The sequence below is a fragment of the Hippopotamus amphibius genome, chromosome X (assembly GCF_030028045.1).
Source record: "Hippopotamus amphibius kiboko isolate mHipAmp2 chromosome X, mHipAmp2.hap2, whole genome shotgun sequence".
Lineage (NCBI taxonomy): Eukaryota > Metazoa > Chordata > Mammalia > Artiodactyla > Hippopotamidae > Hippopotamus > Hippopotamus amphibius.
Window position 1 is genome coordinate 132,282,565 of NC_080203.1, and position 24,083 is coordinate 132,306,647.

At 44.9% G+C, this 24,083-nt stretch overlaps 1 protein-coding gene across 4 annotated transcripts in view; it reads right to left on the bottom strand.

Annotated features, from left to right (window-relative positions):
* STS (steroid sulfatase) overlaps positions 1 to 24,083 on the bottom strand; it is a 170,980-nt gene that overhangs the window by 64,189 nt on the left and 82,708 nt on the right. For all 4 annotated transcript variants that reach the window (XM_057718726.1, XM_057718725.1, XM_057718727.1 and 1 more), the window contains one exon: positions 11,017 to 11,153. In XM_057718726.1, the coding sequence (XP_057574709.1) occupies positions 11,017 to 11,153 (137 nt within the window). The remainder of the gene's footprint in view (positions 1 to 11,016; positions 11,154 to 24,083) is intronic.

Consider the following 24,083-nt stretch of genomic DNA (forward strand, 5'->3'; position numbering starts at 1 on the left):
CACAATGGAAAAGAATAACAGAAGAATATATATATGTAAAACTGAATCACTTTGCTGTACAGCAGAAATTAACACAGCATTGTAAATCAACTATATGTCAATAAAATTAAAAAAATAAATGTATATTCCAGCGGCAAGACCCCCACATACTATTTTCAGAAGCCCTGCATTTTGAAAGCTCACAGTAAGCTCTCCCAAACACTCTAAGAGCACACTTTCTTAATTTTTTTTGCACATGTCCTGAAGCTTAGTGTCTACCTTTGTTAATTCTGCATGGTATTTTTTTTTATCCTGTCTTTTTATTAAACACACTTGACAATTGTGGAAAGAAAATGATACATAGGTGGGTCTGTCTTAGTCATTCCTTACAACATACAGGTTGTCATCACTTCCTAAATGTTCTCCTGAAGTTTGAAATCCTCATTATGTATCTCGCATTCAGGTAAACAGTGGTCTGTAATGGAAACGGTTTCATGTCTCTCCTGTCTAGATCTGGCTGAATGAAAAAAATCTGTTCATTAGGCAGAGGGTTTTGTAATACCAGACACTGTCAAAAGTCCCGGGGACGAGGCTGTCTGCAGGTTCTGTTTCCTGATTGTCTGGGTAACCAGGAATTATAGTGACAGCACTAGAGGTCATATTTTATCTGATTCACACCTACATTGCCATCCCAAGCATATATCCAAGATTTGATAGTCTGGAATAAACTGGTGCATTTCCTTTTTTTAAAAAAAAAATAATTCAGTTTCCACTTTGGGGAATTAGCATCCCAGGGAAGTTATTGAATTAAGCAAATTTTACAAACTCATGCATTTTTAAAGGTGTGTTATTAAGGATGTAGTTGAAGAGAAACTTAATGCAAAAGGACAAGTTGTAAACACACACACACACATCCCCTCTCCCAGATAACTAAAAGTCTTCTGAAAATTCCAAAAGGGAATTTTCAATGAAGGAATGCACCAGTGAGAAAATAAGATCCAATTTGTTGCTTGAGTTGAATGTTAATAATTGTGTCACCTCTGGCTTGAGATTCAGAAATAAAAAGTGTTGGCTGAATATTTAAAATACACTTAGTAAGCTAAACTCAGAAGTATGACTAGCAGAGGCGAGCTCGTGAAAAATTCAGCTGCTCTTTACCGTATCGACGGGGCTTGTGAAAATGTACTGGTCCCCACTTGATAAACGACAACAGATTTCTTTTTTTCTGTTTAATAAAAAAAGAAAGAAAACTGACCTCTTTAGGAATCAATACAGTACGACATACGTAACTTTCAAAAAAAAAAGTTGCCCTCTTTCGATACAAACTCTTAGGTATAAAATAAGCTACAAGGATATACAATATGGCAATACAGCCAATATTTTATAGTAACTATAATGGACTGTAACATTTTAAATGGTGAATCACTATACTATATACCTATAACATAATATTTTACATCAACTATACTTCAATAAAAAAATAAAATAAAAAATATAATAAAATTTGCTCCCTTTCACTCATTAACAACATTAGGAGCGGGGGGAGTGGGGGTGCGTTTAGAAAATATAACGCCAGCAACGTGCAGGGAGCTCATATTATAACTTGGTCAACACGTTTTTTCTGATACTTGTCTTTTTATCAGTTTCCTTATGTCAGCTCTTTCTGTATCTTATAGATTTTCTTTTCATTTTACATAGATGTTACAAAGGCTTAGTAACTGATTTTGGTCTTGTTAGCTTCTTCTGACATCGGGAAATTTTAGATTTTATCCTTTAATCTAGCACTCTTTTCCTTTAAGTTTGTTCTAGTTTATCCTTCCCCCTTTCAACCCTTTTCCCCTTGATAACCATAGTTTGTTTTCTATGTCTGTGAGTCTGTTTCTCTTTTGTATATAGATTCTCTGCATATAGATTCATTTGTATTATTTTTTAGATTCCACATATAAGTGATATCATATGATATTTCTCTTTTTCTGTCTATCTTGCTTCACTTAGTATGATCATCTCTAGGTCCATCCATCTTGCTGTAAATGGCATTGTTTCATTCATTTTTATGGCTGAGCAATATTCCATTGTGTATCTGTACCACATCTTCTTTATCCATTCCTCTGTGGATGGACACTTGGGCTGCTTCCATGTCTTGGCTATTGTAAATAGTGCTGGTACGAACATTGGGGCGCATGGATCTTTCTGAATTAGAGTTTTAATCTTTTCTGGATCTATGCCTAGGAGTGGGATTGCTGGATCATATGGTAGCTCTATGTTTAGTTTTTTAAGGAACCTCCATACTGTTCTCCACAGTGGCTGCACCAACTTACATTCCCACCCACAGTGCAGGAGGGTTCCCTTTTCTCCACACCCTCTCCAGCATTTATTATTTGTAGACTTTTTGATGATGGCCATTCTGACTAGTGTGACATGGTATCTCACCATGGTTTCGATTTGCATTTCTCTAATAATTAGCAACAGTGAGCAACTCTACATGCAGAGAATATTTTTAAACAAAAATGCAAAATAAAAATAAAACACACAAGTATTCCCACCACTTCCAACCTTCACTGCAGAAGACCGGGCAATACATGTACTTTCCTTCAGAAGTTTAAGAGCTTTTTGACACAAAGCTCCCACATTCTGGTTCCTACAGCCTCAAAGTGCACCCCCAGCACCGCTCAGGACCACAGGCTCCGTGGCTACAAAGTGACAACACTCCACGTGTTATGACCACCCAGCTCTTAATACCGCCTCTGTGTCCCTGAGCTGACAGGTGGGGTTCTGCTGCACAGAGCTGGGAGCTTTTAGAGCACAGGGACCACCCCAGTTCCTCCCTAAAACCTGTTAAAAACTGGGACCTCTGAATTGTGACCAACCCGTGCAATAATTTCCAAGCCTCGAATGCAACTATCTATCTGCTGAAACTGGAAGTTCAGCTCCTGAACGCATGGTCCCTAAGGACTCTGCATCTCTCCATGTAAAGTCCACCATTATCCCTCCAGCCGCCGCCCAGCTGTAAACGCCCACCCTGAAAGACAATGCAGCTCCTCAGCCCTAACAATCACAGGACGGCCGAGTTCACCACACCTGGCGCACCCTGAGTGCCCGCTGAACGCCCTGGCTTCCCAGTTCCTTGCTCTCTCTCTTTGTTCCCCACACCTCTATTGCAGTATCATTGCTTTGCAATGTGTTAGTTTCTACGGTACGACAAAGTGAATCAGCTGTATGTATACATATATCCCCATATCCCCTCCCTCTTGAGCCTTCCTCCCACCCTCCCCATCCCAGCCCTCTAGGTCATCACAATACTTTATCTCTTGACGTGAGAAATTCGCATCCTAGACTTTCACTCGTCACCCTAAATCTGTGCCATGGATCTGGGAACACCTGGAATTGTTCTCCTCCTGAAATGTAAACACTTTCACCTTGTTCTACCTTCCAACACCTTTCCTACAATCCAATTTGGACCTCCAACCCGTCAACTCCCAAGCACCAGCCCCTTGCTCCTTCACTTCCCTCCGCTACTCCACCAGCCCAGTCGTTCTCCTGTCGGCCAGCTAACTCCCAAGCCCTGCTGCTTCTGTGATATTCCCCAGCAAAATCTCCATCACCCGTCAACTCCATGATCCTTCTCTCTGCCCCTGCACTGGAGTGAAAAATCCCTCAGTCCCCACGTATGGATGCAGCACCCAAATCACAGCCTCCAAACAGAGCTGAGCTCGTCACGGTCTGATAAGTCATCCCTGTGTTCGAGTTCCTCTGTGCTTCTTAAAAAGGAATATCCAGGGCTTCCCTGGTGGTGCAGTGGTTAAGAATCCGCCTGCCAGTGCAGGGGACACGGGTCTGAGCCCTGGTCCGGGAAGATCCCACATGCCTCAGAGCAATGAAGCCCGTGTGCCACAACTACTGAGCCTGCGCTCTAGAGCCCGTGAGCCACAACTACTGAGTCTATGAGCTACAACTACTGAAGCCCACATGCCTAGAGCCCGTGGTTCCCAACAAGAGAAGCCACTGCGGTAAGAAGCCCGTGCACTGCAATGAAGAGTAGCCCCCCACTCTCCGCAACTACAGAAAGCCCACACACAGCAACGAAGACTCAATGCAGCCAATAACCAAAAAATAAGATAAATAAACTAAAAAAAAGAATATCCATGAAACTAACATGACATTGTAAATCAACTGTACTTCAATTAAAGAAAAGGAATATCCAATCTCATTGACCGGCATTCTTCAAATATCCCACGCTTTGCAATCTGCTGCAATCCTAAAGTTCAGGGTCGTTGAATCCAGTGGTCCCTTTTCACCTCTTCCTTACACGATGTCTCAGAAGTCCTGGCTGGTGCTGATCCTCCTTCCTTGAGATGCCCTTCACCCCTGAGTGCCAGGACCCCACTTCTCCTAGTCTTTGATCTCATCCTCCGGCTGTTCTTTTGTTCCTCTTGTGGGGAAGCCTCCTGTGTTACCCTTCCTTTGAACGTTCTACTTGCTCTTCCACTTCCACTCAGAAGCGAGCACATGATTTTCACAATTTTTTTTATTGGAGTATAGTTGCTTTACAATGTTGTGTTAGATCCTACTGTACAGAAAAGTGAATCAGGTATATGTATACGTATACCCCTCCTTTTTTTGGATTTCCTTCCCAGTTAGGTCACTGCAAAGCACTGAGTAGAGTTCCCTGTGCTGTACAGTAGGTTTTCATCAGTTATCTATTTTATACAGAGTATCAATAGTGTATATATGTCAATCCCAATCTCCCAATTCATCCCACCACCCCTTCCCACCTTGCTGTCCCTACGTTTGTTTTCTGCATCTGTGTCTCTATTTCTACCCTGCAAACAGGTTCAATCTGTACCATTTTTCTAGATTCCACACATATGCGTTAATATACGATATTTGTTTTTCTGACTTACTTTAACTCTGTATGACAGTCTCTAGGGCCATCCACGTGTCTACAAATGACCCAATTTCGTTCCTTTTTATGGCTGAGTAACAGATTTTCACATTTTAAACAAGGTCCCATTTATCAAGAATAAGAACATTTTAAAAATTCAAGATAGAAAATTGATGTATTGAATCCCAAGGGAAACACACAACCTCACAGCTCAGATAACACCCTCTATGGAGCAGAAGAAGGACCAAGAACATTGACATTGCAATATTAGTTTTCGAGAACTGGAAACAGGGAGGTGGATTTCTAAACTTTTATCCTGGATTTAGATGGAGATCAATATTAAGTCACAAGGTGCTCAACTGCTTTTAATATTCTTGCAAAGCAATCTACTGCACTCCCTTGGTTGGATACCACAGAGGTATCCACATCTGTGGATGAGAAAGCCATGCTTTCCTAGCAATGCCAGCACCACAGACAGGGCCTTGCAACTGACAGGCACCTGCTCCCCATGACTTGACCTTGAAAAAGTACTTACTGGGTACCTACTATGGGCCTGGTCTACAGCATTCTGAAGAGGATGTCTTGGCCTTCCCTGGTGGAGCAGTGGTTAAGAATCCAGCTGCCAGTGCAGGGGACAATGAGTTCGAGCCCTGGTCCAGGATCATTCCACATGCCACAGAGCAACGAAGCCCATGCACCACAACACTGAAGCCCATGCACCACAACTACTGAGCCTGCGCTCTAGAGTCCGCAAGCCACAACTGCTGAGTCCACGGGCTGCAACTACTGAAGCTCACGCACCTAGAGCCCGTGCTCCACAACAAGAGAAGCCAAGGCAATAAGAAGCCCACACAGCGCAACAAAGAGTAGCCACTGCTCTTTGAAACTACAGAAAGCCCGTGTGCAGCAACGAAGACCCAACGCAGCCAATAAATAAATAAATAAAATAAATTAAAATAAAGTAAATAAACGCTTTTAAAAAAATAAAGAGGATGTCTTCTACATAAACTCAATCAGACTACTTTTGCCCAGGTAAATGCACCTGTCACTGAGAGGTTATTCCCTCTACACCACATTTCAGACGGCAACAACTATTTCAGCCCAAGAGTCTTAGAAACAGTCCATTTTTAAAGGTTTTGCCCCGTAGACCCATCTCCAATTAGCGAAACCCGGGTTAGAATTACGCTGTATGTTTGAGGCACTTGTACCAACCCCTAAGACTCCTTACTTTCTGAACTTCCTGGTGTTTCTTGAGGTTCTTGGGACCATCCGGACCTCTTGCTAAATGATGCTTTCCCATGTATTTGACATGTGATCAAGAAGGCTCTGCGGCACATGCTTGACTACATGACAAGCATGGAAAAGGATTCATTCTGTACCATTCCCCCGGCTCAGCTTTCAGGCATTCATCCTTTGTTTTCCCTTCCGATGGGGTCTCTGTTCCATTCCTGTGCCCACAGAAGGCGGCACTGCCCAGCGCCCCAAAGGGAAACTCGCCAGGAGAAACTAAGCTTGCCTTCCCAGACACGGCCAGCAGGGGCGCCCCACCACAGACCCCAAGCAATTGACAACCAAACTCCTGAAGACTTCTGGGGTCCCACCAAGAAGGTCAGTGTTTCTCCCATATAAGAAAAAGCCTTACTGCTTTCGTTTGAAAGAAAGATTCTCACATAAGCCACTGTGTCCAAAAAAGCCTTAGAAATGGAAGGGATTTTTTAATTTTTTTGGAAGGTTTGATTTGAACTCAGAGATGTATTTTTGCGTTCATCTTATTGTTCTCGACTTGTATTCTCTTTGTAGGATACAGAATTTGCTAGTCTTACCCTGAGCTAAATAAAAGCCGAGGGACTGCCCTGGTGGTGCAGTGGTTGGGACTCCAAGCTCCTGATGCAGGGGGCCCGGGTTCAACCTCTGGTCAGGGAGCTGGATCCCACCTGCATGCCGCAACTGGGAGTTCTCATGTCACAACTGGCGAGACCACGGGCCGCAACTAAGGAGCCCACTAGCCATGACTAAGGAGCCCACCTGCCGCAACTAAGGAGCACACAGTGCTACAACTAAAGGAGCCAGTGAGCAGAAACTAAGGCGCCTGCCTGCCGCAACTAAGACCTGGTGCAACCAAATAAATAAACAAACAAACAAAAAAGCTGATTGAAGGCAAATTCCGCCTGACCCCTTGCAGCTCTGAGCGTTGTAACAGGACACGTCAGAGATAGGAAACCACTGGTGAGAAGCACTTCCATCCCTCCACCCGTCCCTACTGCCCCTCACCCAGTCACAGGTTTCTGGTAGATGTCACTGCAACGGCTAGAATGACGTGTCCCCCAAAATACTTGGATTGCATTTGAGAACACTGGGATTTTACCCATCCGTTCCTCTCCCAAAGCTCTGCGGCTTGGGAATTAGTTAGGCTTGAAAATCAGGCTTGGCAATAGAGCCATGACTGCCCAAATGCTTCACCCATAAGTGCATCCTGCTGGTGAGGCCGGCCACTGGCCACATACGGGGACCCTTCCCCTTCCAAACCACTGCACCTCCCTCGGCACATTCATTTGTTCCTTTCTGCTCTGGGTTATTATGAGATCGCCTGGAAGAATCTTAAATCCCTTAGGAGCCCCTAAATTCTCTTAAGCCAAGGTCTTATCATCATTGCATTCTCCCTCAAACAAAACAACAAGTTAGGCACACAAACGGAATCTACTAAAGGTGATCAATGAAGGAACCAGCTCTTCCCCTGTGACTTACTGTCGACTGTATACCACTCTGATGCAGCAGCAATGCTGCCCTGATTCTTTTTTTTATTTTAAGCTCTTTACTGGAGTATAATTGCTTTACACTGCTGTGCCAGTTTTTGCTGTACAATGAAGTGAATCGGCTGTATTTATACATATATCCCCATATCCCTTCCCTCCCGAGACTCCTTCCCACGCTCCCCATCCCAGCCCTCTAGGTCTTCACCCATCATCGCGTTGATCTCCCTGTGTGATGCAGCAGCGTCCCACGAGCCATCTATGTTACATGTGGTCGTGTGTATATGTCCGTGCTCCTCTCTCACTTCATCTCTGCCCTGATTCTTGACAGCACAAAGCAGAGGACGCCTTGAAGTCCAGGGCCAGGTGCAGGGTACGCACCTGGTAGGCAGTGGCTGTGATTATTAGAACACTGCCCACCTCTCAAACTGCACGGCGGTATTAGAATTCCAGGATTTCAGCCACCCCTGCGGGCTTTAACTGCGAGCCCTGTTGCACAGACCTTACACCACATCTGTGCGGACAATCCTTCCTGGGTCATGATAACAATACAAGCTACAGCGACCACACAGCTAAGGATAAGGCCGTCCAGCACCAGGATGTGGGGTAAGATTGGCCACTGCGGACAGTTAGATAAGAAAGGCTCCTTTTATGAATTTGCCTTTACAGGTACAGAGAAACCCTCAGTGGGGAAAGTTATTTTCCACACAATGATGCCGCCTCTAAACATTTCAAAAGGAAATGCTCTGAAGAACAGAGCTGCGGGCTTCCCTGGTGGCGCAGTGGTTAAGAATCCGCCTGCCAGTGAAGGGGACATGGGTTCAACCTCTGGTCCGGGAAGATCCCACGTGCCGCGGAGCAACTAAACCCATGAGCCACAACTACTGAGCCCACATGCCACAACTACTGAAGCCCATGCGCCTAGAGCCTGTGCTCTGCAACACGAGAAGCCACCACAATGAGAAGCCCATGAACTACAATGAAGCGTAGTCCCTGCTCGCTGCAACTAGAGAAAGCCCACGCGCAGCAATGAAGACCCAACACAGCCAATAAATAAATTATTTAGAAAATAATAACAAAGGACAAAGCTGTGTCCTTCCTGCTTAACGGCTTTCAGCTCAGCTGCCCATGGTGCTTGGAGAGTTTCTTTTTAAGCCAATACCTCCGTGTTATTTTCTTACGCAATCATCCAGAGTGCTACAGCCGCCTTCTCTGTGACAATAAAAGCCTCTTCTTGCAAAGAAGGAAGATTCCTCCAAACGCTCAGAGGTATTGGATTTGTAAAACAACAGAAACATCCTGAGAAGTGAATGTAATGGCTTAAGGGAAGGATTGTTACTTTTGGCAAAAAAAAGAAAGAATACAATCATCCATTAGTATGATATCAGGGTCTAATGTAGATCTCAGAGATGAAAAAACATTCTCCATTTTATTCAACAGGGACCCGTAGCAGGAAAACATTGGAAGTTAGACTTTTTTTTAATGAGTCACGGTAGGCTCTAATTAAATAAAAATTAATCAATAAGTGTGATGACACCTGGATGAGCTTGCTTGCTAGCCAGCAAACATTGGGTTGCTGCATGTGAAACCTGTTACATTAATGTATAACTTAACTCATTAAAGGGATAAAATATTCTACTGATTCACACGACAAAGTATTCTACTGATTTACACCACTACGGTGTGGAAAATGTAAACTAATTTACATGCAACGTTTTAAGAAGGAAAAATGAAAAAAGGCAGGCTTGTATGGGTTTATGCCAAAGCCCTAAGTATAATGAATTCTTCTTACAAATCTCATTAGGCAGAATGTCCTGGTTTTGTTTTTCCTAGTACGTATTCATCATTTGTACTCACTTCTGTTATCCAACTGCATCACAGAGAAGGTTAGAAAAGAGAGAAACTCAGAAGTCGCCTCGTGTGAATTCATCAGGCCCAGAGATCTAAGACGTCTCTCAAGTTCCCAGAGATAGCTACAGAAGGAGCTAGAATAAGGGTGCAGTCATCTTATCCTAAAGACAGTGCTCCTTCCAAGATTTAAATGAAACAAAACAAAACTTGTACTTGCCATTGCCACCGTTGGCGACCAAATCATGCTCAGTGTGCTCTTAACACAAACCAACCAAGAAAACTGTGGCCATGTGCAAGCATCTCCAAAACATCTTGAGGAAAAAACTGTCAATCCAGGACACAAAGAGAAAAGGAAGGAAGAACGAGAGGCGGGGGAGGGAAAGGAAAAGAAGGGAAATAGGCAAAAATTTTAAGCAACGTGTCGACAGGTGCTATCTGCTCGATTTTGTCCAATTTTGTCGAGAGGGAGTGAGCAACGTTAGCACGAGAGATGTCGCTGGGATAGACAGGAATTGAACCAGAAGTTCGGAACCCACTGGTTTTCCATCCCTTTGCTTAACCCACATACTCTGACTTCCCCTACACTCTGTGGAATAGAACCAAGACTGCTTAGCTGTGCAGAAGGAACCACAGTCACCATGATCTCAGGTCGATGTGCAAGACAGTTTGGAAAGAAAACCCTGGGACTTCCCTGGTGGCACAGTGGTTAAGGATCCGCCTGCCAATGCAGGGGACATGGGTTCAATCCCTGGTCCGGGAAGATCCCACCTGCTGCAGAGCAATTAAGCTCTAGAACCTGCGCTCTAGAACCTGCAACCCACAACTACTGAAGCCCACACGCCTAGAGTCCGTGCTCTGCAGCAAGAGAACCCACTGCAATGAGAAGCCCATGCACTGCAACCAAGAGAAGCCCCTGCTCACGGCAACTAGAGAAAGCCCACGTGCAGCCATGAAGACCCAACACAGCCAAAAATAATAAATAAAAATTTTTAAAAAAAGGAAACGTCAATAAGAAGTCTTCCCAGTTCCTCTGAAAAACATGCTGCTTTTTGCAGAAGTCGGGTAATCTGCTTAGGGAGACCAAGGAGAAGAAGGAAACATGGAGGGTGCTCACGGCAGCCACGGAAGACCCCAGGGCTACTGCATCCAGACCCACCAAGGCCGTAGCCCACGGCAAGTCCTCTGTCTCCCAAATCCGCCTCATACCTAACTCTGCTAAAGACAAGGGGCTGTTTACATTGAATTGCTAAAAAAATTAATGGTGATAAGGATTAATGCTGTCCTTCCTTTTCTTCGTTCATCTCTTTGATCCCCCCTGGTGCTGTATCCACTGGCAACTATAACCACGCATTTGGGGCTAAGATGCTTTTTATCTTCTCTTTACCTTTCACAGTTAGTGTTTGGTTACCTTTTTTTTTTTGAAATGCGAAAATAAAAAGCATGTGCTGCCTCTAAAGGCACCAGGGACATAGGTGAGACTCAGAGGAAACAAGCTAGAAGCAGGAAAAGTCTCAGCCACGTGTGACGTACACACTGCAGATCAAGCGCACATACCAACACTCCAATCCATTTCCTCAGCGGCGTCCCCGTAAGCGCCGTGTTTACTTTTGCCAGCAAAGTCCTTTGAAGAGAAGAGAGCCGTGTGCACGTGTAGGAAAGACAGGACAAGCAGGAAAGGGGTCTCAGCATTCCTGGAGAAAAAAAAATCCAAGAGCAAAATAAGCACGTTGGCCACCTTTCTTTTTTGTAATTGTTGTTTTATTCTGAGAGTGAAAATGTTTATTCCCTTGGTAAAAAGAAAATGACATTTATAATTTTTCAGTCTCAAACGATAATATCAAATTCAGCATACTAAGTTAGGAAAGTTAAATCAGCTCTGATTTAATGGCAGTGAATTTTTTTTCATTTTTACTTTATATCAGAGTATCATTGATTAGCAACGCTGTGTTAGTTGTGGGTGTACAAGCAAAGTGATGCAGTTATACATATACAAACATCCACTCATTTTTAGATTCTTTTCCCAGTTAGGTTATTACAGGCTATTGAGAAGAGTTCCCTGTGTTATACAGTTCCCTGTTGGTTATCTATTTTAAATATAGCAGTGTGTACACGTCAATCCCAAACTCCCAATCTATGTCTCCCCATCGCCCTTCCCTCTGGTAACCATAAATTCAATCTCTAAGTCTGTGAGTCTGTTTCTGTTTTGTAAATAAGTTTGTTTGCATCATTTTTTTTAGATTCCACATATAAGTGATATTATATGGAATTTGTCTTTCTCTCTCTGACGTACTTCACTTAGTATGATCATCTCCAGGTCCATCCATGTAGCTACAAATGGCATTATTCCATTCTTTTTAGTGGCTGAGTAATATTCCATTGTAATACATGTACCACACCCTCTTTAGCTATTTCCCTGTGTTCACAGCAGCACTGTTTACAGTAGCCAAGACATGGAAGCAGCCCAAGTCTCCACTGACAAGTGAATGGATAAAGAACATGTGGCCACCGTTCTGATTAGGATCAAGCTATGATTACACGATGCAGTTTGCAAATTCAGAAAACAGCACCAAATGATGCCAAATACGGAATCTCTTATTGGGGGGATGGGAAGTCTCTCTCCATAGGTAACTCACTGTACCCTTTACAGATCAGCAGATGGATGTGCTATATTCTTGAGATATTCTCCAAAGAGACAACTCAGAAAAAAAAATGTACTGGAAAATGACCTGCTTTTTTCTTGAATTCTATCTTTCCCTGTCTCTGAGATTTACATGAATTGAAGCACCTACAAAACAGTATTCCCTCTGGAAAACATCCACACACCCACACACACACACACACACACACACACACTCCTATCTAGTAAAGACAGTATCTTGAGTCGTCAACTACTTAGATCCACAGTCGAAAGCCCATTCAGCTCTGCATGCCTCCACGTGGCCCACCTTCTACGATAGAACAAGTCTCCTGGCAGGAACCCTCCACTGTCAATACCGAATTTTGGAACTTAAATGGAACAGTCTCTGAATTGGCCTCCATCTGTACTCTAGTCGAGAGAGATGGATGGTACCGCAAAAGCTTTTTGTAGTTCAGAGTGCAGCTAAACCTGCTCTATTGAAATTGTTGAGAACGCACAGCTGCTGAAGCGTTAGAAGTCCCTGGAGTGTTACAAGTCGCTGTCCACGTGTGGCCCTTGGGACGACTGCCGGGCAGCTGCTTCCTGCGGGGAGCTCTGGGAGCTCACACCCGAGTCTGCTCAAAGCAATCAATACGTCACATCACCTCCTCCTGACGTGTAGTGGACCCTGGAGAAACACACTCAGCTGTCTTCTTTCCGTTTCCTGTAATAGCCTCCGTCTTTACCTTGGTCCAGGCAAGCATAAGCAGCTCCTTTCCGGCTAAAAGGGAATACTGAGTGAGGGCCCTTCCGCAGGCTATCGGGGCACAAACGAGGAAGGGAATGAATGTGTGAGTGGGTGAGTGAATGCAGTTTCTAGTAAAGCATTTGCTGCTCTACCCCAGGATCATTTACACGGTCTCCTTCTCCCACTAGACCACGGGCTGGGGCATGTCATCTACACCCGTGGGTTCCTGGCACTAGTGCAGTGATTGGCAGGTAGCATCGGTTCCGTAAACCTCTGTTATTCCATGAAATACTGCATGAGCTCTTTCAGCTTCAAGAGCACCACCCAGGACTTTATTGAACTATTTGGGATTCATGAATGCAACATGGTTCATGTAAAAGTTGCTCTACAGCAGGTATTTTATACACACACACACGTATATATAGTTTACATATACAAAATAATACATATACACATATATACGTAGAAATATTTTATCTATATCTGTATCTACCTGTGTGTGTCTGTCTATATATGTAGATATACATCTCCAAACTCCTAATCTAAATCAGAAGTCTCTGGCTATTTTTGAGGAATCATACCCTGTGTTCGACCTCTTTGCCAATGAGCAAAAAGTTCTAAAGGAAGAATCTATTTAATTCAAGCAATGCTGCTTGAATATGTTTACTTACTACCCTAAGGCCTCAAGCGAACCAAAACTACTTCGAATTTACAATTGGGTATCACAAGTGCCATCGCTTTACTTCTAATAAATAGATAGATAACACTCCTGCCAATGAATTTTCAATTTCCTAACATGAATACAACTTGGGTGCTTCCAGCTCCTACAGCCCGTGTGGGTCGATGGCTCACATCCACGGATTCTCACCCTTTCAGGGTTGCTCGCCTTTTGGAACAGAAAATAAGCACAAAAGACCACACGCTGAGTGAGTCAGGCACTTCCTGTTCTCTGAAAACAGCAAACGCAGCAACCTGTGTTGATTACTTCGATAGTGTTTTATACTTCCAGCCCTGGGAGATGAATTGTCACTGTTTTTTTCTCTTACAAGGGTATAAAATGAAGAAACACTGTTATTGTTTCGCAACTAAGAAAGTAAAAAAGAACACAGGTTATAAGTGGCTTGCCCCGCCTCTCCCAGTAACTGGAGTTTGAAGGCAGGAGAATCCAAACCCACAACCTCTGCTGTATAACCTCACTGTTACCTCTCACAAAGAAGAGATATCCACGTTCAGAGAGAAGCACAGGAGCCGTCACTGGAGCCGACGATCTTCACATGACCATGTGTACCAAAGGCATCCCTTGGGCTACCTCGAAGGGTACATACCCTTGAAGACCCAGAAAGAAGTGAAACTAAGCCATGGTACACCGTGGACTTTGGCCACACAGGTGGCCTGTTCAATTTCCATCCTTGTCATCCTGGGGGCACATTTATTTACACCTGGATACACTGTACCTCCTTCTCAAACAGCAGATTAGGGCCCTACAAACTGGCTTGGATTTCCCAAAGTGAACACAGAATCTCACTCTTCACACTCATTCCTAAACAGACAGTTGCATTATGTATGAGGACAATTTCATCTCAGGCTCATCTACTCGCCCATTTATCTTCAGATGCAGCATTAAGGAAAATAGATGAGGAAGCTTACAAACTCCATCTCTGAAGCATGTACATGGTCATGGCCAAAAATGCAGGATGTGACCGGCAAGAAGATGCAGAGAAGGAAGAGCTACTGCATGCCCAACAGCTTAGGAAAAGAAAAAAGAAAAAAAAAAAAAAAACCAGAACAAAAATGAGAAAAGACGCAGCTATCAACATCACTGGCATTTTATAATCACAGGGATCACAAGATGAAGGCATTTGAAAATGTGAGGTGAGAATGAAAAAAACAGAGGATAAAGCAGGTGCAACAGGCAAAGAAGGGAGCCCAAGACAGTCGTCCTTCATAAAGAGGCTCTTAAGAGCAGTCGAGTTGAGTCCAAGAGGTACCACTTTGGGCTTCAACCAGTGACTAAAGGATGTGACTTTTTAAAAATTAATTATTTATTGGTTGTGCTGGGTCTTCATTGCTGAGAGCAGGCTTTCTCTAGTTGCGGTGAGAGGGGGACACTGTTGTGGTGTGAGGGCTTCTCATTGTGGTGGCTTCTCTTGTTGCAGAGCATGGGCTCTAGGCTTCAGCAGTTGTGGCATGTGGTCTCAATACTTGTGGCTCATAGGCTCTAGAGAGAAGGCTCAGTCGTTGTGGCGCATGGGCTTCGTTGCTCTGAAGCATGTGGGATCTTCCTTGACCAGGGATTGAACCTGTGGCCCCTGCATTGGCAGGTGGATTCCTACCCACTTCACCACCAGATTCCTAACCACCTCGCCATCAGGCAAGTCCCAGCAGGATGTGATGTTCGTCTTGGAATAGAGGGGGACTCTGGGTGGAAGGGTAGAGGGCCACCCATGTGTTGATTATAAATATGCACCTGTGCACAGATTTAGTTTTCTATCATCTCTTTAGCATCTGGTTGACTCCACATGACACATACCAGCCAAGGTAAGCCTTTGGATGGTTTTAAGCAGATGCCTTAACAGTCTGTGCTGCTAGGTAGAGAGTGGACCTTGTATGAGGGAGCGAGGCAAGGAAAAACAGTGAGATCGATTAGAAGATGTAGCAGTGTTCTGGGTGGTAAGAAGAGAGACAGAGGACAGACCTTCATTAGGATGGGTGACCAAGACGTTTAGGAGTCTGAGGGTCCCAGGAAAGGACTCCCTGGACAGCAGACAAGGAGAGCAGGGTCCCTGACTGAGGGGACCTAGAGAGCAAGAGAGGAAATGAAACCCCAGCACTTCTCCTCATGGCGGGTTGTTTCCCTTCCAGGAGGTTTCAGCTTCCTGCTTCTAGGGCGTTTGTGAGATGGAATCTGGGGGGAAAAGTGTGGAACGTAGTATTGGGGAGACCTGCTCGTCCCCTCGTGGGGTCATCTTCTCAGCCTCTCTCTAGCGGCAGAGCTGGGAACGGGGAATTTCTGCACCAGCAAGGGAGGGTGTGACTCAGTGGTCCCCCAACCCCGACTCCTAAGATGGGTTCTCTGCTTGCTCCTTCACACAGAAACCAACCTGGAAAGACTTGTCCCGTGGGTAAGACTCCACACTCTCAGTGCAGGGGGCCCCGGGTTTGATCCCTAGCCGGGGAACTAGATCCTGCATTCATGCTGCAACTGAGTCCACATGCTGCAACTAAAGATCCTGCATGCTGCAACTAAGAAGCCGACATGCCGCAACTGAGACCTGCTGCAACAGATAGACAGACAGACAGATAGATAGATAGATAGATAGATAGATAGATAGATAGATAGATAATGGTGGATGGATGGATAGATAGATGATAGAGAGATGATGGATGTGTAGATAGATAGATAGATACACAGATACATAGATATGATGGATGGATGGATGGATGGATGGATGGATGAATGGATGGATGGATGGATAGATTATAGATAGATTGATAGATAGATATTTTTAAAATAAATAAAATTTAAAAAGAAGACAAAAAACCAACCCAGAACATTTAGGAAAGCTTACCCAGCTTGCAAAAACACTGAACCATGACAACTGACCCTCCGAGAACAGAGGTTTGAGCAGTGAGGCACAGACATGTGGGCTGGACAGACATCCATCAGCCCTACCCTGCACAGGCCCTGGGGTGTGACTGCACACACCCTGAGATGTGACCGGCAGTTGGCTCTTGGTGGGGGTTGGGGGAGGAACCCTGGCTCAGCCTTATCCTTCGAGAGAGCAGGAAAGGCCATCCTCCCTCATTCAGAAAACCTGCGTGTCTCTCTTCCTCGCTACGACCTTGAGAACTAAATGACACTTGAGCGAGTAGGCGGGAGGGAGATCTCTCCATAACCGCTTAACTCCTTTTTTATTAGTGGGAGCACTTCAGTAAACAACCCTTGAAAATTTATTGCCACTGCCTTGCACGCTGTGTGAAAAGATAGAACTTTCAGCTGTTACATGCCTTCCCTCTATTTGTTACAAATACAGAAGGCAGCTCTGCACCTTCCCGGCAACCCGCAATCACTCCAATCTCAGAATCAAGAAGATTTACATCCCGGCCACGCGGGAGTGAAACCTATGCAAGAAGATGGCTATGGTGGGTTTTTTTTTTTTTTTCTCTCTGCCACAAAGGTCTTGCATATCACATTCCTCTTCTCAGAGCTTGACCTTTATTATTCACCGAGTGTCCCCATTTGAGTCAGCGTAGGGAATAATTGGAACACAAATAGGGATGTCTGTGGATGCCTTCTGAGAGCCCTCAACAGTCACCCAGCCGGAGTCCGTGTGCCCGCCACTCTGTACGCACACAGACGGACACGTCTGGCTGTTCACTTCATCCCTCTAAGCCTTTCACATCTCTTCTGCCCACATGACACTAAGCACTAAAAATACAAAGCTAAGCTGGACCAAACCCTGCCATCAGCAACCCACAGTTCAGATAAGACCATTAACCATTGGTCTCAGCTGCTTTAAGCACCAGGACGCAGCACATCAGAGGCTGGACACAGAGAAGGAGAGTGAATCTCAACCTGGCAGGGATCAGAACTCGCTCCTGGAGAGACAGAGAGATTCTAGAAGTTCCTGCCGTGTGCCAGCGTATGCGAACGCTTTCCGTAAACGCATCAGTGTCTGAGCCACTGTCCCGCGGACGCTGTTCAGAGATTACAGGAGTGAACGATGGCAGAGACATAACGTGTGTATTCACCTGGTGAGCTTTGAAAAGCAGAATTTCTATGGCATGTGGCCCCAAACGATTCATTCCATACTTCAGAATACATTTCTTAAAATTAAAAACCCATCTAGCTTCCCTGGTGGTCTGGTGGATAAGACTCCGTGCTCCCAATTCAGGGGGCCTGGGTTCCATCCCTGGTCAGGGAACTAGGAAAAAAAAGAAATCCCGCATGCAGCAATAAAGATCCCACAGGCCACAAGTAACCCTGGCGCAGCCAAATAAATAAGTAAATAAATATTTTTTAAAACCCCATCTGTATGGATTTTGAGCGCTAACTAGAAAATACCACTAAAAGGAAGGCCGAGAGTTGAGGTGGGGGTTGGGGGGGAAGCAAAGACTGGCAAAAATTTTAACTTTCTACTTTTTTACATGTTTATACTGCTTTAATTTTTCAAAGTAGCACAGGATATTTTCATTAAAATGAAGACATATCTTAAATATAAAAATGGAGACAGGAAAACCATGAAAGCCACCTCTTCCCCACAAAAACAGAGGGAGAAGAAATACACACCCAGGTCTGAAAGTCAATTTGCGTAACAGGATTTAAGATGCTGCCCTGACTTTAGTGTTGCCGGTGTCCCTCCAGCTACGACAAGCACCCCAGCTTCCCCACAAGCACCTGAGCATCCCCTCAAGCACCCAAGTTTCCCCACAAGTACTCCAGCTTCCCCAGAAGCACTCCAGCTTCCCCACAAGAACCCCGGCATCCCCACAAGCACCCCAACATCCCCTCAAGCAACCCCGGCTTCCTCACAAGAACCCCGGCTTCCCCACAAGAACCCCGGCTTCCCCTGAAGCACCCCAGCTTCCCCACAACAGCCTCATCTGTTAGGCATCACGACGGGCCCTCTTTGTGAGACGATGCTTCACAGACAGCCTTGCCTGTGACTCGGTTTCATTCCTGTAGATTATATGGCTTTGTACCCGTGACAGGATACACCCAGGATGCCCCACTACAGACGCCCTCCATCAGAAGGCTCAACCCTCCCGTGCATCTGAACTTCAGTCAAAGTGCCTGAGCTCACCCACACGCCCCATCCTGGAACAGGTGCAGGGAAGATTCTTTGATGCTTCTGGTTTTAAATTACCTAGCATTCATTCATTAAGTATCCAAGCACAGAGTGGAAGGGACTGAACATCTCTAAGAAAAAACCTCAAATTTCTTTACGCTTCAGGTAATAGGAAAGAAATAGCAATTGAAATTGTTGTAATAGGAGATATGATGCCAAGAAAGAAGATGGATTTCCAAACTGCTTTTCTTCTGTTTCTACTGCCTTTTCTTTTTTTAATGTATTTATTTGGTTGCGCCAGGGCTTAGTTGTAGCAGGCAGGCTCCTTAGTTGTGGCACATGAGCTCCTTAGTTGCAGCAGGCAGCCTCTGTAGTTGTGGCATGGGAACCCTTCGCTGCAGCATGGGAGATCTAGTACCCCAACCAAGGATCAAACCTGGGCCCCCTGCATTGGGAGCACGGCGTCTTAACCACTTTGCCACCAGGGAAGTCCCTCTGCTGCTGCTTCTTTTTCTGCTTCTGCTTCTTCTTCTTCTGCTTCTCCTTGTGTTTTCGCTTCTCCTTCTTCTGTTTTTGCTTTGTCTTTGTCTTCTTCTGCTTCTACTTCTTCTTCGCCTTCTTTTGCTTCTGTTTCTTGTCTTTTTCCTCCCCCTTCCCCCCCCCCATTCCTCCTCCCCCACCTTCAAGTTCCCTTTGGTCCCTGGCAAAGATGACAGACCCACAGCAAACTGACAAGAGGCAGTGCCCACTCTCAGCTTTCTACATGGAGCCCCTTCCTCTCTGGAGGAGCCCCCGCTTCCAGTTACATGGACATGAAGGTCCTCACAGACTATCTCTGCGGACAATGCAGGTAGGTGATGAATGGGCACCGCCTAGCTTAAGGGTTCATCATGACTAGCTCTGGAAGCAGCTAGAGGAAGGATGGTTGAGTAATCATGCCAGCCACTCAGGAGTGCCCTAAAAGGATGCAGGTCCAGCACAGTGTTGGGGACCGCCCCCTTGGACAGACCCTCCAAGGAAAACAAACAAGACAGCCTGTGTCACCCCATGTCACTAAATCTGCCCTGTCTGGAATACCTCTGCTAGTATTTGGACACACGATATAAAGATAGGTCGTCTAGTCTACAGGCTCCTTCCCGGCCTGGACCGTCGGAAGCAGCACATGCAGGATGTGAGCAGATGACCCTTGGGCTTCCCCAGAGAGAACCAGGGAGGTGCGTTCTCAGCTATGTGGGATCCCTTATAAGCCTGCAGCACAGAACAACTCACTCAACTTCGAGACCGAGGGCTAGAAAAGCAGGCTGATATTTTTAAAAAATTGAGAAATTTCCCATTTAAACCCCACCCTCCGAAATAAAAAAAAGGGGGGGTATTTCTGACTTCTCTGGAAGATTGGGAGCCAGCAGCACCGCCTGCGTTCCTGCAGGAGAGCAGTAGCGGGAACCCTCGGGAGTCACCCGTCCCAGTGGACTGGGCCAAACCTAGTTCCCTCGGGCCTCAAGCCTCATCCCTGCCCGTCACGCATTTCCCCGCCAGCCTGAATCGTATCTGCGATTCAGCATCTGATGTAGCAAAGCTCACACCTCTGGATGCCAGCGTGGGTCAAAAGCTCAGGGCACCAAAGAGCCCTGCGGGTTTGATGAAGAAGGGAAGGTCCCTATCCATTCCCAGCCATTCAGGTGGGAAGAGCTGCGGGCCTGGACCCAGGATGCTGAAGAGAAACGTCCTCCGGGACTGCATCCCGCTTGCGGTTTGCTGAGCCTGGAAGGAGGGGGCGCATGCAAAGAACCCCCCACCCCCATTCCTAAATTCATGTCCCGTTGCCCCATGAAAGTTAGAAAACCAGTCAAGGGACTTCCCTGGTTGCACCGTGGTTAAGACTCTACGCTCCCCAGGCAGGGGACCCGGGTTCGATCCCTGGTCAGGGAACTAGATTCCCCCATGCACGTCGCAACTAAGAGCCTGCATGCCGCAGCCAAAAAAAAAAAAAAAAAAAAGATCCCGCATGCCACAGCTAAGACCCGGCACAGCCAAATGATTAAATAAATACATATTTAAAAAAGAGAAAAAGGAAACCAATCAAGTAGCATCTACCCTTACTGAACCAGACAGTTCTTTGATTATTTAATGTTTCCACTTTTGAACGTGTGTGTGTCCCTTAATGTTTCATCTGATATACCTTCTCACCATGAATTAAAGTCAATATCGCCCCTATTCTTTTCTGGCTTAAACTCTTATTTAAACGAATAAAATCATCCCACCATCCCTCTGCTCCAAAGAGGCTTTATGGCAAATCACAGCTATTCATCACAGCCACTGACACTGCGGCCGGGCTGGAAACGTGAAAGGCAAGGTTGGAGGTGTCCTGCAAATGCGTCTCGGATTCTGACTGTGCCAAACAGTGACGGTACCCGGACAGGATAAAAGGTCAGATCTTCCCATGATATATTCATCAGCTGTCACAGGTTTGAGGGGACAAAATTAACTTGCTAACTAAGTTCACCCGTCACCATGCAGACTTTATCTTTTCAAAATACTCAGACACTTCTCCCGTGCCACGGTAAGGATCGTGCTGTGAACCTGAGTTTATCTAAGAATTCTCAGGTGTGTTCTCCTTTTGGGACATGGGACCTGGACGCTTCCATTTGGAGAAGAGGTATTGAACTCCCTAGACTTCTTCCAGATAATCCACACTGGAACCTCACTGGTAAGTCTGCAGAGTAGATGTGCAGGCAAAGAAGGCAGTAAGCTCCTTATGGTGCACTCAGGAGAGCCCTCACAGAGAGCTAGATGTGGGTTCTAATCCACTATCTAGTATTACCTGTGACGCCTTTGCTCTCCCTCCAAAGTTCTGAGCCTCAAATGCCTCCACAAGAAGACACTTCTTTACCCATCTCCTAGGGTCCTTTTGTAGCATGTAAGAGGTGAAGTATGAAACGTGCCCAAGAATGTGTGTATATCTACAGTCCCTGGCGTATAACTAACCAGTGCCCGTTAAAGCTTGAACACACCCCTGGCTGGGCACCCAAACTGGATCTGTTTTACAAAGCATGGAGGAGAGTCGTGACCAGGGAGAAAGCTAGGAAGACTGAAGGACCCTTCGTTCAAGGCATAGAAGGAGGACTGAGTACCTCTAAGAAACCTACAGGTCATTCCTGCCTATAAGAGCAACAAGGATTCCTTGCTAATTAATGCGTGTTCAGGACGACCTGTCTCTTGAATTACTGTACAGCTCATAACATATGGTGAGCTAATTATCTACCTCTCTAATAGCAGAAGCATCTTCCCAAGATAAATTCCATCCCTAAAAGAGTAAATTAGGGTGCGGGATTGCGGCGTGCATGGCTATACATTGCACACCATCACTCTGCTCAACTTGGAAACTCACGCCTGCAGTCCCAGGGCACGTACCTAAATGTGGTTAAGCAGACCTCCTTTGACACGATCACAAACCAAGGAAGCGTCATCGCCTTACGCCCTAGTCATCCGTGCCTTCACGTCTCAGGTTAGCATATCAATCATCTCAGCCACAAGGCTCAGAGAGAGAATATAAATTTCAGAAAAGAGCGTTTAAATCATTTTCCTCACAGCCGTTGACAAATGAACCCAGGCGGAGCTGTGTACCCCAAAACTGTTCTTTATATCAGTAGATCGAAAGAAGACACTGGCGTCAAGCGGAAAATTCTGATTTAAAAGCATTTGAGTGAGTTTCACAGTCGCCATCACTGCTTGGATGAGGTCTGCTGCCTTCTGCTTCTGTGTAGCCCTGAATCTGTGTCTTGCAAAGGTGGTAACACCTGCCCAAACCATTCAGGATATCCTGGCCAAAGAGGTACACATTTTAATGTCTTCGGATCCTTGAAAACAATTTTTGTAAATATGATAGTGTCATGATCTGTTATGATTCTTTGGTACCATATTAAGGCAATTCTCTCTAGATTCTGGAATATAACAATTCAGTGAATCAGATATTTCCTATAACACAGGAGGACAATGATATACCCAAGGATGCTTTTATCTAGATGTTTTAAATCTTTGAATCTTCAGATCATGTATATGAGAAGGTTTTTTTGTGAATGATATCATGGTACACACATGGTAGTACTGTCACTAATATTGACCATGTATGCATTGCTCCAATGTGGGGAGTAGTCCTTAATGTGAATCGCCTGTTTGAAGACTAAACCCTTTCCAAATAACTCAATAAGCATAACCTCTAACTATGGTATTGCTAGAGCTTCCTAAATCGCTAGTTCAGGAAGAAAATTGCAGAAACCCCAATGTGATCCAGATAACTGGTTGGATAGCTAGTCATTAGAGAAATGCAAATCAAAACTACAACCTCACATCAGTCAGAATGGCCATCAACAAAAAGTCTACAAATAACAAATGCTGGAGAGGGTGTGGAGAAAAGGGAACTCTCCTATACACTGTCGGTGGGAATGCAAATTAGTGCAGCCACCACAGAAAACAGTATGGAGGTTTTTCATAAAACTAAAAACAGAGCTACCCTATGATCCAGCAATCCCACTCCTGGGCACATATCCAGAAAAAATGAAACCTCTAATTTGAAAAGAAACGTGCACCCCAATGTTCACTGCAGCGCTATTCACAATAGCCGAGACACCGAAGCAACCCAAGTGCCCATCAATAGAGGAATGGATAAAAAAGATGTGGTATATATACACAGTGGAATGCTACTCAGCCATAAAAAAGAACAAAATAATTCCATCTGCAGCAACATGCATGGACTTATAGATTATTATACTAAGTGAGTAAATCAGACAGAGACACATATCATATGATATCACTTACATGTGGAATCTAGAAAAGTGATACAAATGAACTTGCAAAACAGAAACAGGCTCACAGACATAGAAAACTTATGGTTACCAAAGGGGAAAGTGGGGGGCAGGGAGGGGAGGGATAAATTAGGAGTTTGGGATTGACAGATACACACGACTATACATGAAACAGAGAGACAACAAGGACCTGCTGTACAGCACAGGGAACTCTACTCAGTATTTTGTAATAATGTACAATGGAAAAAAATCTGAAAAAGAATATATGTATTTATATAGTATATATATTTTATACATATTATGTATAGTGTGTACAATAGAATCGCTTTGCTGTACACCTGAACGTAACACAATACTGTAGATCGACCACACCTCAATTAAAAGATAAAATTTAAAGTTTTTAAAAAGAACTGGTTAGATTTCCATACTCTTACACTAATCAAATTTGTTTTGAGCCCCTCCCAAAGTCATATGCTGAGGAACCCATTAAAATTCCTCCTAATCAGATGAATATTCATAAACCCTATAGATTTAATCATCTGTGTCAAAATACCACATGCTGTAGAAACGTGGCTCACCCTGGAAGTTGAGTATCATTCCTGAACCCTGTCATTTTATAGGGAGCACTGTATTACTTACCTCTTCCCTGTAGTTTCTGAGAGATT